Here is a 12,922-nt window from a genome sequence, read left to right on the forward strand (position 1 = left end):
CAATAAACACAGTTATCAAAAAACAACCACCTTTCAGTTGAGAAACATTTTAATTTTTAGCGCCTTTCTTTGCAGAGACGCTGTTGAAATTGTCGAAAGGGATGTGCTGTTACCCCATCTAAGCCACTCCAGTGGTGGCAGCGAGGATGAAGAGAGCATGGAATACCTCCATGATGACCCATTGGCCCCCATATACTGGCGGGGGCTACGTAGAGGTTTAGCCACCAAAAAAGTTGTGTATATTCTGTTTAATCTGCGTCATGAATGTGTGGCATGTGCTGTTCCTACCGCTGTCCCCATTAATTCTGTGTTTGTAGTGGACATATCAGCCCCTCATGTGAAACACTATAAAAATGTTTTAGCAGATGATCTTGGGGCATGGAACCCGACAGGGACGAAGCAGAAATTTTACCGCGCTGCAACAAAGAGGAATCCCGTAAAAAAGGTTTCACAAGTTGAATATGAGGACAATGAGCCACATGTCTTCAAGTGCATCAGAAGCTTTTACAGAAATGAATCCTCCCCTGACTTGCTGAGGATTTTTATCTATTTAACAGGTAAGGCCATATAACTTTTTTAAATGAAACAGTATTTGACCGAATGAAATTTGCATGACTAGGCGTTACATCACCTGAGCCTAGCAGAGCAGTGATCACGCCTCAAATCTCTTGTCTCAAAGACCCGGAGGAATTGAGATGGGGGAGGCGGTTTGGGGGAAGGTATTTCTTATAGTTGACTTTATGAGAAGGCTACCCCGGAAAGTGTTGTAGGTATATGACGGGGTACTGATTTTATAACTTGGAGTATACAAAAGAGTATGGAAAATTTACATTTTTGTATTTAAAAGTGATATTTTAAAATATTTCGAACACAAACACTGAGTATAACTTTAATGGATTAAGGGAAGTCATGCACGAATGTAAAAGGGGTACCAATTAATACTAAAAGTATATCAAGGGGGTACATTTTTTGTCAAAATGATGTGTAGAATGGTAAAGGTTTGAGCCTTAGGCCATATAAAAAGTTCTTGAGTAACCTTGAAATTAAAGGAAGACGTTTAATTATACCATTGATCAATAGTGGCTTCACCCCCTTGCTGATAAAAACCTCAAGCTCAGTAAATACATACATGATTCATGTTATTCTATAAAAACAGAAAGATAAGCAATGTTTTCTTTTTCTAGACCCCAACGGCAATATTCACAATTTGGTCTTTGTTCAATACGTGTTTGACGGTGAGGAGCACAAGGTTAAGCTAAAACCACATGGCAATTCAGAAAATTTTTTTTCTGAGTATTATCGCACCTAGCACACCACGATGGAGCGGTTAAAAGAGCTTTCAAAGTCAGACCCTCCTAAGACGGCTTTCTTCAAAAGCATCAAAGAAAAGGGAACAATTTCAGACTTTAAAAATGTGGCAGACCATCCCAAAAATGTGCAACAGGTCAAAAACATTAAAAGAAATTCCCAAGAAAAACCAGAGGATCCTATGCTTGAACTAATTGAAATGCTGAGGCAAGGAGAAAGAGATCCAAGAAAACGCTTTCTCACGTAAAGTCAAGACATCATCAGATCCATGTGTAGTATTAACCACAGACCACCAACTCAACAACATTCAAAGATTTTGCACCAATCCTAGCCAATTTAGCATTTTAGGAGTCGATCCCACTTTTGATTTTGGAAAATATTATATAACTCTAACTACTGATAGACATCTTCTCTGAAACAAAGACAGTAAGAATCCTGTCTGGATTGGGCCAACCCTTATTCATCATGAAAAGGAATCATCAAGTTACTACAAGCTTTCATCAACAATGGTAAGGCTAAATAAAAACACACAAAATGCCCTGGTCTATGGGACCGACGGAGAAAAGGCATTGGGTGAGGGTTTTGGGAGACCTCTTCCATATGCCCAGCATTTGCTGTGTGACCTTCACATGAAAGACAATGTCATGTCAAAACTAAATGAATTTGGAATTCAGGGCAAAGCATGCGAAATCATCCTTAGCGACATCTTGGGGAAAGATATTGGATCTGCAAGGGAGCCAGGTCTTGTAGACTGCGAAAGCCCAACCGACTTTGATAGGAATTTGGATAGACTATCAAACGAGTGCCATTTGCTACACCCACTAGGAGAGCATTTTGTCACCTAATTTCGTAAATACAAGGCTGAAATCATGAAACAAACAATGACAGCCGATTTGCATTCCTTGGCTGGTCTAGGATGGCCTCCAGGCATCTACGACCAGAATGGAAACAAGTGCATGCATTCTGTTATGCAGCAAGAAAAACAACTGACAAGAAAAAGAAAGCTCTCTATTCCAGAGTTCTTGAGGCTTTTAGAAACAGTCATAAAACGGCAAAGAACTGAGGAAGATCTTACTTTCATTGGCCTTGGAGAATTGACAGTGGATGAAAAGTATGCAGAAGTAGAAATGAAGGAGTCCATGTTCTGTAGGAAGACGAGGGCACAGCCTGGTATGCTAAGAATAGAGAAAGGACGATAGTTTGCTCTGTCCGTTTCGTCGTCTTTTTTATGTACTATTGTTAATTTTGCCGTTTTCCACTCCTGAAAGATGACACCTGTCTTGAAGCACTTTAATTGACCTCAGGGCGATGTCATCTGGGTCGGTTGCCTTGTTCGTTTTTAAATTCAATGTTTTATTTTTAACAGTACTTTCTTGTATTCTGATGACATCTAAGATTGGTATGGCTGTTGGGTCGATGTCTGTGTCTGCTTCAGTATGATAAGCTTCTTTGTACAGCGTAGTCAGAACAATAACACATGCTAGGAGTTTGTGAAAGTCGCAATTTGCCTCTACTAATACCTCAAGAACGATGAGTTTTTAAAGACAGTTTTTTTTACTTAAGGTAGCATTAGATCACCTGTAAAAAAACCGCTAGATCTAAAATTGAATGGCTTAGTGCAAGACTGATGTAAGTGACTTTTTCGAGTGAAAAATGATTTTTTTGTTCAAAAGCACCCAAATTTTTGCATGTGGTCTCCAACGTAATAGGAAAACATTGCCCTGTTTGTATTCCTTGTTTTTTTTGCCTGATGTAAAAAACAAAGTGGAAAGTTTACTCGCTCAAAGACGGGATCTGGAAATGAATTTCTTCAACTATGTTGTGACATAAGCTTGCATTCGCATCATTTTGGCACGCAAGACAACGTCAAGCTTTCGATCAGACAAGTTGAAACCTCACCTGTTGCATGAAGTCCGCTTATTTGACACATATTTGCGCCCGCCTGGCAGTGAAAGGACTTCATTAAGTCCAGAAACCCGTAAGTCACTAGCATATCTCAAAGAAGCGAGATGTGTTCCTGTTCCAAGATCGCTAAGCGATCGAAGGCACACTGATGCCAGGCGAGGAGTTTGAAAGCACTTCTCATGCAAAAAAACGAGTCGATGGCGAGAAGTGGTCCATTTGCCAAATGTTGCTGTGCAGAACGTTTGGAAATAAAGAAGTGCTTTTAGACTCTTAAAAAATCTGTTTAGTCGGCCCGTAGGCCTTGCCATGTTGAAGTTGCTCAGGGATATCCCATAATAATCTTTAATGCATCTCGATAGGTCTTGTCAGTCGATCTCAGTCGGCAATGGCAAACGTGACAAACTTACATTTTGCTCAGCCAACGGAATATTAATTGAAACAGAATCGACTGAAAAGATATTTTTTCACTGAGAAAAGTAATGTATTACTTCATTTAGACAAGAATAGCCCTAAGCCCTGATTCTTTCCAGGAATAAATGGCCAATGTTTTCATGTAAGAGAAATGATTGATCCAAAGTCGCGATTGTTGACCATTGCTCTGTTATAGTGTGACAGCTGACCTTTCGGGAACTGGGGCAAACAGACGCCAATCATATTATGGACTAGCGGCTTTCGATCACTCGCCTTTATTATCATGGAATCCCAATGGAATGATTCGTTCGTGAGGTTAGAAAATGGCGAGAGAAACAGACAACAGTGTAAGTCTTTTTTCTTCAAATATGCCATTCCTTTTGCTATATATTTTCCGTTTGTTTTCGGCTTTCCCGCTTAGATTCAGTTCAGTGTTTTCACAAATATACAGGGTATTTAATTATCGCAGAGACGGAGCAATTTCAGATTGACTCAGCCGTTCAAGTACTGTAATTCGGAAAAATGGTCTTTCTTCGAATATCAAGCGTTAATTCCTTGTGGCAACATTTCACGAAATATGTTTTATAAGGTATTTGTTGTTCGTCACGCAGTCAAAGTAATGGCAGGCTGCGCTGTTATAGCTCATTGAATTTCAAAACGTTTTACATCATCGCAGTAGCACCTATCAAATGTCGCATTTCGCTAGTGATTTTCACTTTTTTTTTGAAAGAATGCAAACCGAAGTCTTTTTTTGTTCTAAACGAGTTTCATGTCTTCACTGATTGCAAAATGTTTCACTCTCAGAAGATAGGTAACCACTGCCAATAGACACTGGTCATTGACTTTATTTAGATTCACGATCATGCATGCTGTGTTTATGAAATGAATTGTTTTCTTGTTTTTAGTCTGTGAGCCAGGCAGCCAAATTTAGGCTGTCGGTATCATTCAGGGTGAATAAGTTTCATGGTGTATTTTGAAAGGCCCTGCCATTGTAGACTTGGAAAATCCATGATAGCACTGGGTCGATGGTAGCTCCTCCGTGCTGACTGCATTTATTTGCACCCCCCTCCCAAGCTATAACACATTAGGCCCATAGTTAATGTTCAATTATATGCAGCTACAAATGCTTATAGAATGTAATAAAATGAAGTGTGGACATAATTATACTTTTAAGAGTCTACATAATGTGTTTGAGAACATTTTGTTTAATACGCAAGCCCGGAAATTTTGGTCAGCGGTATGTTAATTTATGCCATCTCTGAGAACTCTGTAGCTTGATGTATCTGTTGCAGTTAAAAATGTTCAGTAGGTAATTTTTTTTAACTAGGTAAATTGATTATTTAACTAGGTATTTTTTTTTTAACCAGGTATTTTTTCTCTTGCTCTGTTTCAGTCAACTAACTAAAAAGGGTTCTAATTTATGGGGTGTGGTTAAAAATAGGGGCCTGGTATTTTTAGGGGGCTCTAAAAAGAAAAGAAAAATAAAAAAAGGAGGAGAAAAATCTCATTTCCTACTCTTCTCTTCATCTCTCCCTGCTCCCACCTACTTCTTCTTCTCTTTCACTATCTCCCTATTCTACGCCTACCTCTTCTTATTTTCCTATCTAATTATTAATTTCAAAGGAAGAAGGAAATTACAAGTACCTACCGTGTGTTGAACCCAAGACCTTCAGATTACATGTCCATCTCGATCTCCACTAGACTACACAGCTCAAGTTGAAAAAATTTCTTTTTTTTCTCCTAATTATTGCTTTTTTGGGTCCCAGACTCACCTCAGTCCAAACTTAATTTATGCAAAACGTGCACATGCGCACTTGGATGAAAACGGGACTTCGTTCGTGAAAGCAATGGAAACTGCCACGTTTTGTGTCAGCAAAGACACGTTTTATGAGAAGTTAGATGCGCAAAAAAGCTCTAAAAAGAAGGAAAGCAAATTAACTGTGTTTATCCACGATCAATTTTACGACAAGGCAAAAAACTGGCTAAAGAATGACAGCAAAAATGAAGCAGAATTTGGACTAACCAAGACCAATGCAGTGGCCATTAAACAAAAGCAGTGGACGATTCAAAATAACAACATCTTGTCCAAAGACCGAAAAATTGTAGTACTGAGAAGCCAACTTCACAGCATCTTATGCCAGGCTCACTCTTCAACAGCACACCGAGGAAGAGATAAAACTGAAGAATTTGTAAAGAGGACTTACGCCGAAATATCTCAACATGTAAGTTTCGTGGCTTTTTCCTCTGTCACATAAAACAGCCGACGAAGTATTAGAAGCAGTAACACAACTGTTTTGGCAGATTGGATTTCCTAAAACCCTTCATACAGATAATGGGAAAGAATTTAAAAATAAACACATGATTGACTTTTGCAATGAACACCAAATAGAGCTTGTGCACGGAGCTCCAAGAACCCCACAAACACAAGGACTCGTTGAAAGGAATAACAGAACTCTTAAGGAAAACTTGGCAAACATCTTAAAAGAAAAACAAGTGAGCTTAAACACTTGGTGCAATCATGTGGGAGAAGCTGCCTACAAAAGAAATATAACCAAACACTGCGCTGTATCAAGAACCCCATATGAGCTAGTCTTTGGCATTCTTCCCCATGAAGGACGAATAGGAACAACAACATCAGGAGAAGAATGTGCAGCTATGGAAGGAGATGGAGAACAAGAAGAGGAACCCGAAACTGAATGTCCTTCTATGGAAGCAGATGAAGAACAGGAAGATGAACATGAAATTGAATGTGTTGAGAATGCAGTTGAAAGAGAAGAGGAAGAGCCTACCAGAGTCTTAGAGGAAAACAATCCTGCTCCCAAAAGAAAGGTTCAAGATAATTTTTCCAAAGTCCGAAAACAAATGAAGAGCCAAACGAATGAAAAACAAAACAAATATAATGAAAAAATGAAAGCTGCAAGACCAAGTGTAAAAAAATTTGAAATCAATGATTATGTCTGTGTAAAAATTGACAAGGTTAATAAATGTAATCCACTTCACCCAAATGTTTTGTTTGGGAAAATAACAGAAATTGAGAACACATATGTTCGACTAGCAACCAAATTTGGGTTAATAACAACTCTCATTTCCCCCAGCAGGTTAACCAAATGCTGGAAACCCAATATCACTTTTGATTATACTAAACAACTTACTTTCACAGCAGCATGTAAGATGGCAATGGAACAATAGTATTAGAGAATGAAAACTGATTTTCTCAAACTATAAAGTTTATTTTCCTTTATTTGTTTTGTTTGAATAGTAACAGCAAACCACAATTATATTAGTTATCTAACTGTTTAGTGTCTCCCCATTAAAGGTTGGTTGACTGACTAAATGACTGAGGGTGACCCCATTCGAGGTGGAATGACGGAACAACAATAATATTAAATATTGCCTAAACTACCTAAAAAAAGCTAACCGCAAGCAAACTGAAGTGAAAGCAAACCGCAAGCAAACTAGTGATATTCTGTCTTTACGCCAAATAGTGTCACCCCTAACCGACACGGGCTAACGGGTAAAATCTGGCTAACCGGCACTCCAGCTTTGTCAATATCCGTTGATCTACTATGTGAAAATGAAGAACATCATAACAGATTAAAAATATCCAGGTAAAAAAATTTGTTTTAAAATTACCTAGTTAAAAAAATATTACCTAGGTAAAAATCAAATTTACCTGAAGAAAAAAATTACCTACAACATCTCCGCCATTTTAAAAAGACCAACTTCGTTAAGGTAAGTGTTTAAACTACTAGATACCTATCAGTCACTTAATTATTCCACAAAATATGAATTTTATAAACATTTTAGTTTTGTGTACTCTTAATTTTGAATGAATCAGTTTTAAAAACTTTTTTCGATTGCAAAATAGCATGACAAAGACGTAAGAGCTGAGCACAATATAAGATGTTCTGTAAAACATAATCTAGGAAAACAGTCCATTTCTGTCGAGGCAATCAATAGCTGAAAATATCTTTAACCTTCTTTATAAAAACTCTAGTATTTTTTGAAACTTGCTTTCCTTTATACAAAAAAACTCTGGTTATCGGTTTTTTTTCTGACAATTCACCTTTTATCTATTTGGAACTTAAACTGTACTTTGTATTATGAGAAAACAAATCAGCTCGCATTAAATCTATTTTGAACTGTTTTAGAAATTTGCCTTTCAGTTCAATCTAAAGCTTGAAAATAATCGATCTATTACTGAGTGCTAATTTACTAGTGCATCTTTAACGTATATGAAGTCACTGATATCATTTATGCTATTATTTCAGAGTAAATAATAGATTTATTTTAATTCTCCATTTATAGTTACTGAGCTTGCGTTTGCCATTCAGACTGAATGGAAAAGGACAAGTGCCAGTGCATAATACACTATGCTGCATGTGATGTGGAAGATCATCTTGTGTCTCCAAAGGACATCAGCTCTTGGCTGGCTTTGCTGGAAGCAGCCAAAGTTTGAAATCATCGGGCAGTTTTGGATGTCGCCAAAACAGTCGAAGAAAATCACATACCAAATATCGCATATCACCGAAAATGTAGAAGCCTGTTTACTATGAAAAGAGACTTAGAATCTATTAAGTGAAAAAGCGTTGCATTGGCTATCCTGGGGTAACGATTTGGAGATAGCGGTTTGAAGGACATCTTCATTGAATCACAGATGGTTGCTGAGGGCTCCATAAGTGGTGTCATTGATGGAAAGCATTACAACCGTGGCGTGCGGGCACACAAGTACCTGTATGAAGCTCTGATGAGGTTAGCATGGGCTGAGTTCACAAGAAGGCTTGAGAGCAGTGATCCCAATCATCGCATCACAGTGGCGTCTTTTCTTGAGCAGGTGGATACACTGGCTAATAATTTGAAGGAAGAGAACTTAGACCAGCTGCTTCAATGCCGAGTCCTGCCCTATGGTAGAGGGAATAGTTCTCGGCCTGTTGCGGGCATCTTGTGAAGGTGACTGGGATTTACATCTCCATTTCATGCGAATGATGATCCCTTGGTGTTTTGCCTATGACAAGGTGAACTATTCACGATACCTGACTCCTTCCTTTACTCAGATGACAAATCTCGGTGACAAAAATCCTGAAGTACAGAAGGCATTCAAGGAAGGCAGTTTTTCCGTTCAGTTAGCCAGCAGCAATCCCTTTGGGAGGATTCCAGTTGACCAGACAACTGAGGTCACAGTGAACAAAGATACTCAGAATCCTGGTGGAACCACACGCTTTAGCTTAAAACCTGCAACTGTTCAGCGCTATTACGTACCTCACAGCAGAATACCGAAGTGCATTTCTTGGGCAGCCAAGAAACATGGTGAAAGGATCCAACTCGGAAACGCAGCATACAGAGCTTCAGTCATCAAGAATAAAGAAAGATGAGCTCGCGGTTTCATCCATAGTTGACCTCATCCAAGGCTGGGTTAATCCATTTTCCGAGAGCCAAGAACTGATTAGCATTTCAACTGCAAAGAAAGCCCCCAGAGAGATTGCTACAGACCTGAAAACAGCACACGCGGTTGGTGAAAGATGTTACGCAAAGTTTAAAGAAAAGAGGATGGAGAAGACTCCTCAAATCAGGAAATTCCATGATCCTCTGAAGACCAACAAACTTAAGATATTCAGCAACATGAACAAGAAGAAACAGGTGCATACCAACGACCGATCGATTATTTTGAAAGCAGACAGGTCCTTGTTTGGAAGAATCATAGATATTGCACAAGAACGAAGCTTGCAGATGGATACCATCCTTTCACACCCTCTTGGGCCACTTCCCTGGGCCTTGTCAACTCCAGATGGCCTTCTGAGAAAGACTAACAAGGCCTCTCTGGCATCACTGTTACAGAAAAATGTACAGCTCTCTGAGAAAGTCCTTGTAAATTCTGCTGCAGTTACTGATGGCATGTCTCTGGTGCAAGGCTAAAGGAAGATCAACTGACCTTTTGGTAATGTCGCTATGACACTGTCCTGTCTATGGCAATGAAAGAAGGGGTGTGGTGCAACAGAATAGACGTCGTATTTGACACCTACAAGGAGCTATCCATTAAGAACAGTGAGTGGCAACTGCGAGGTGAAGGGTCAGGACACCAGCTTGTTAACATCACTAGCACACAGATAGGTAGGCAGTGGAGGAATTTCCTGACAAGAGTGAGCAATAAGACGAGTCTTATCACCTTCATCATCAATAAGTGGAGAAAGGAAGCATGCAGACAGAAGTTGGAGGAGAAACTGTTGTATGACAATGCTGGTGATACATGCTACAGAATCACAGTGGAAGGTAGTGAGGAGGATTTTATTAATGGAGAAGTTTAATGGAGAAGTTTAAACTCATAAAGAGATGTTGCATTAATTATAGGCAGTTTAGAGAACTGTAGTCTTAGTATATTATTGTAACAGTAGCTTTTGTAATATAAGGCAACCATTATCAATTTTTCTGTAGCAGGGTAATTATCACGTCATTTTCAGAGGGAAATTTAGTTTTTTTGCGGCCGCGATTTGCTTCTACAGCGGCAACCACCAACAGGCTCATTTCCCATAGCAAGGAACGGCCTCGCCATTGTTTACGATTTGAAGGGAAGAAGGGCTATTGTTTTGGTAAAGGTAAAGTCTGCATACAAGCGAAGTGGCCCATCAGGCTGGAGCTAGGAGTATTTCTACTCCCCCCTGGATAGGATGCTAGTCCAGCGCAGGGTTACCCCCAGCATTAAGTTCGCTGGTACCCATTTATACACCTGGTTGGAGAGAGGCACTGTGAGAGTAAAGTGTCTTGCCCAAGAACACGACACAATGTCCCCGGCCAGGGCTTAAAGTCATTCCTCACATTTGCATTGCGCATCCTTACTGCGCATAATTTATGGCGTCATTAGTGCACTTGTGCACGCGCACATTGAAAACATGACGGATTTGCCTTGATATTGAGCTCTGTCAGTTGAAAAATAGCTCTAGCTCACCAACAAGCACGGGCACCCCAATTTTTTTTCCACTCATTGTAATCAACTAATCATAAGCTTTGCGTGGGAAAAGACTGATCGAATTTCTATTGCTGAAAATTGAATAAATAAGAAAAATAGCAGATACACGGTGGTCTTTTCTATTTGGCAGTCGGTAACCACGTCAAGAAATTTGGCTCAAATTTTTAACCAAGGATTTAGCTTTCTGTCTGAATCAAACTTAAAAGGTTTATTTGTGTCCGACACAATGTATTGACTGTAGTTTAATGCGTGTTCTTATGAGTCCGGGCTCACAAAGATGTTACAATTACTGGGAATGCGTTCTTATAATACGCATTAAATAATGCCAAAATGGGGCGTTTTCAATGCCTCACTCCTCCTTAATGAGCATGGGCACCCCCTTTTTTATTTCAAAATTAAAGTTATCATATGACAAATATTCAGTGGACAAAGTTTGAACAAAAATCTATTGTCACTTTTATTTCAGAGGAATTACCTTAAATCCGGACCGCTCGATCCAGAGACCAGCACACTAACCATGAGGCCACAGCGCCTCCCATGCTATTGTTTTAGAACCAATGAAAATGAAGAACAAGTAAGCCTTTGCCGCCATTGACAGTAAAAAAACATGGCAGAAAGGGCTGAAGGAGCTACGCAATGCAAAAAACCTGATGAAAATTGATGGAATTCTCGAGTTTATCGGCTGGAAAATCTGACCCGTAATTTCGACGTCCTTCAAGAAGTATTCTGGTCACCTTAAAAGATTTGAAAATGTGAACCGCTCTGAGTTTTGGGCAACAGATGGCACACAATTTTACGAAGAGTGATACTGGAAGAACTTAACTGCGTGGTGAGTTTTTTACGAGTAATTCTTTTTACCACATGGTTAGGTATCAAAGTTTGGGGTTTTCCGCATGTTTTGACGCCGTCTTTAAATTCCTTCCCCAAGCGAAGGAGATAGTCAAGTTCTTTTGAGTGAAATTTGGGAAGCCTTTTTTGCCGTGGAGGCAATGAAATAATATACAATATATCACTTTAAGTCGAATAAACTCCTTTCAGTTGAATTTTGTGTTGTGATTTACGCTTATATAGGACAATTTTAAATAGCTTGGTCAACAGTTAATTTTACTTATTTGAATTTTCAGACATAAATCGTACACTGTTTCCATACAAAATATACATGTGCTATGCAATATAACTAATTTTTATATGCTTAAGCTTAAAAAAATAGAATGCTATAAACCATATTATTTTATTGCATTTTGTTCATTCATTCTTGCTGTTGGCGTTTCCTTTTTAGGTTTCTTGGCTGCATCACAGGAATAACTTGTCTGTTTTGTGGATTTACAATTACAAAATACTCCTGCATCATTTGCTTTAGCCGAGCTGTGTCTGGTTTTAGTCTGCAGAAAGTGGAGGCAAGTTGAACGAATTCATGGTGAATTGATTCATCTCCCTGCTCCCCCAAAAAAGCTAGTGGAAAGTGCCACCTTCTAATAAAATCCACAGTATGTTCCTCCAGCATGTGCAACTTTGGAGGGAAGGTCATGTCTTGAAATTTCTCCCTGATGTATACCCTGAGTTGTTTGACATCATCCTCTGGAAATAAAACAAACAAGTACTATACAAAGTCCAAATATACTGTCAACAAACCTTAACAATACGCCCTTGGTTGGGTTCTGAGCTCATTATGTCTTCATGGAACTTTCCAAAATGTAGTGGGAGAACATGTGGTGTACTAGATCACAAAGCTTATTGTAACGATCATCAAGAATTTCTTGAATAAGCTCACCATGTGTTTCGTAACGCTTCACAATGTACTGCCTCTCTAGTTTTTCAGAAACAGTTCCAACACATGGGATGTTTGGCTTCCAACTTATGTCCAAGGTTGTCCAGGTCTTTGTGAGTGAGCACCTTTGCTTTTTTCTTCTCAGGTTGCTGTTGTTTACAACTCGCCATGATTTCTTTCTTGCCTTTCTCTTCAGATGGCGCATGACTTGAATTGGCAATTTTACCTTTGGCAGGGACAACACTTCTTCCCTGTTTGCCACCAGAGGCCTCTTTTCTTTTGTGATTCACATTTCTACTCTTCTCTCCTCTCCCGTTGCCATCTGATGTTGAGGGTTCCGGAACATATTCACTGTCTGTGTCACTTTCACAGCTTTCGTTACCATTGTGTGAATAATCTGAATTGCTACCCTTTTCGGAGTCAACTTTTTTGCTAAAATCAGATATGCCTGCCAGCGAGTCATTGGAATCCAAAGAAATCATAGACCCTATTTCCCGTGGTGAATTGTGGATACAGAAGAACCATTTTCCTTCATTTTGATACTTGCTTTCATTGAAAAACTGTATCTT

At 39.2% G+C, this 12,922-nt stretch overlaps 2 protein-coding genes across 2 annotated transcripts; both read left to right on the forward strand.

Annotated features, from left to right (window-relative positions):
• Positions 1-5,126, forward strand: LOC149110932 (uncharacterized). The gene is made up of 2 exons (XM_089292874.1): positions 1-557; positions 1,185-5,126. The coding sequence occupies exons 1-2, from the start codon at positions 158-160 to the stop codon at positions 1,307-1,309; spliced, it is 525 nt and encodes a 174-aa protein (XP_089149000.1). The 5' UTR covers positions 1-157; the 3' UTR covers positions 1,310-5,126.
• Positions 5,127-5,667: 541 nt separating this feature from the next.
• Positions 5,668-7,206, forward strand: LOC149110933 (uncharacterized). The gene has a single exon (XM_089292870.1). It carries the CDS (start codon positions 5,983-5,985, stop codon positions 6,811-6,813), a length of 831 nt encoding a protein of 276 aa, XP_089148996.1. The 5' UTR covers positions 5,668-5,982; the 3' UTR covers positions 6,814-7,206.
• Positions 7,207-12,922: the final 5,716 nt, after the last annotated feature.

Source organism: Orbicella faveolata, unplaced genomic scaffold (assembly GCF_042242905.1).
Source record: "Orbicella faveolata isolate gen_17 unplaced genomic scaffold, um_ofav_v1 contig_24, whole genome shotgun sequence".
Taxonomy (NCBI): Eukaryota; Metazoa; Cnidaria; class Anthozoa; order Scleractinia; family Merulinidae; genus Orbicella; species Orbicella faveolata.

Bases quoted from the DNA above. Each gene is read 5' to 3' on its own strand.
- LOC149110932 (XM_089292874.1), top strand. From the start codon at position 158: ATGGAATACCTCCATGATGACCCATTGGCCCCCATATACTGGCGGGGG. The intron at 558-1,184 runs GTAAGGCCATAT...TTCTTTTTCTAG, and splicing joins GATTTTTATCTATTTAACAG to ACCCCAACGGCAATATTCAC.
- LOC149110933 (XM_089292870.1), top strand. From the start codon at position 5,983: ATGATTGACTTTTGCAATGAACACCAAATAGAGCTTGTGCACGGAGCT.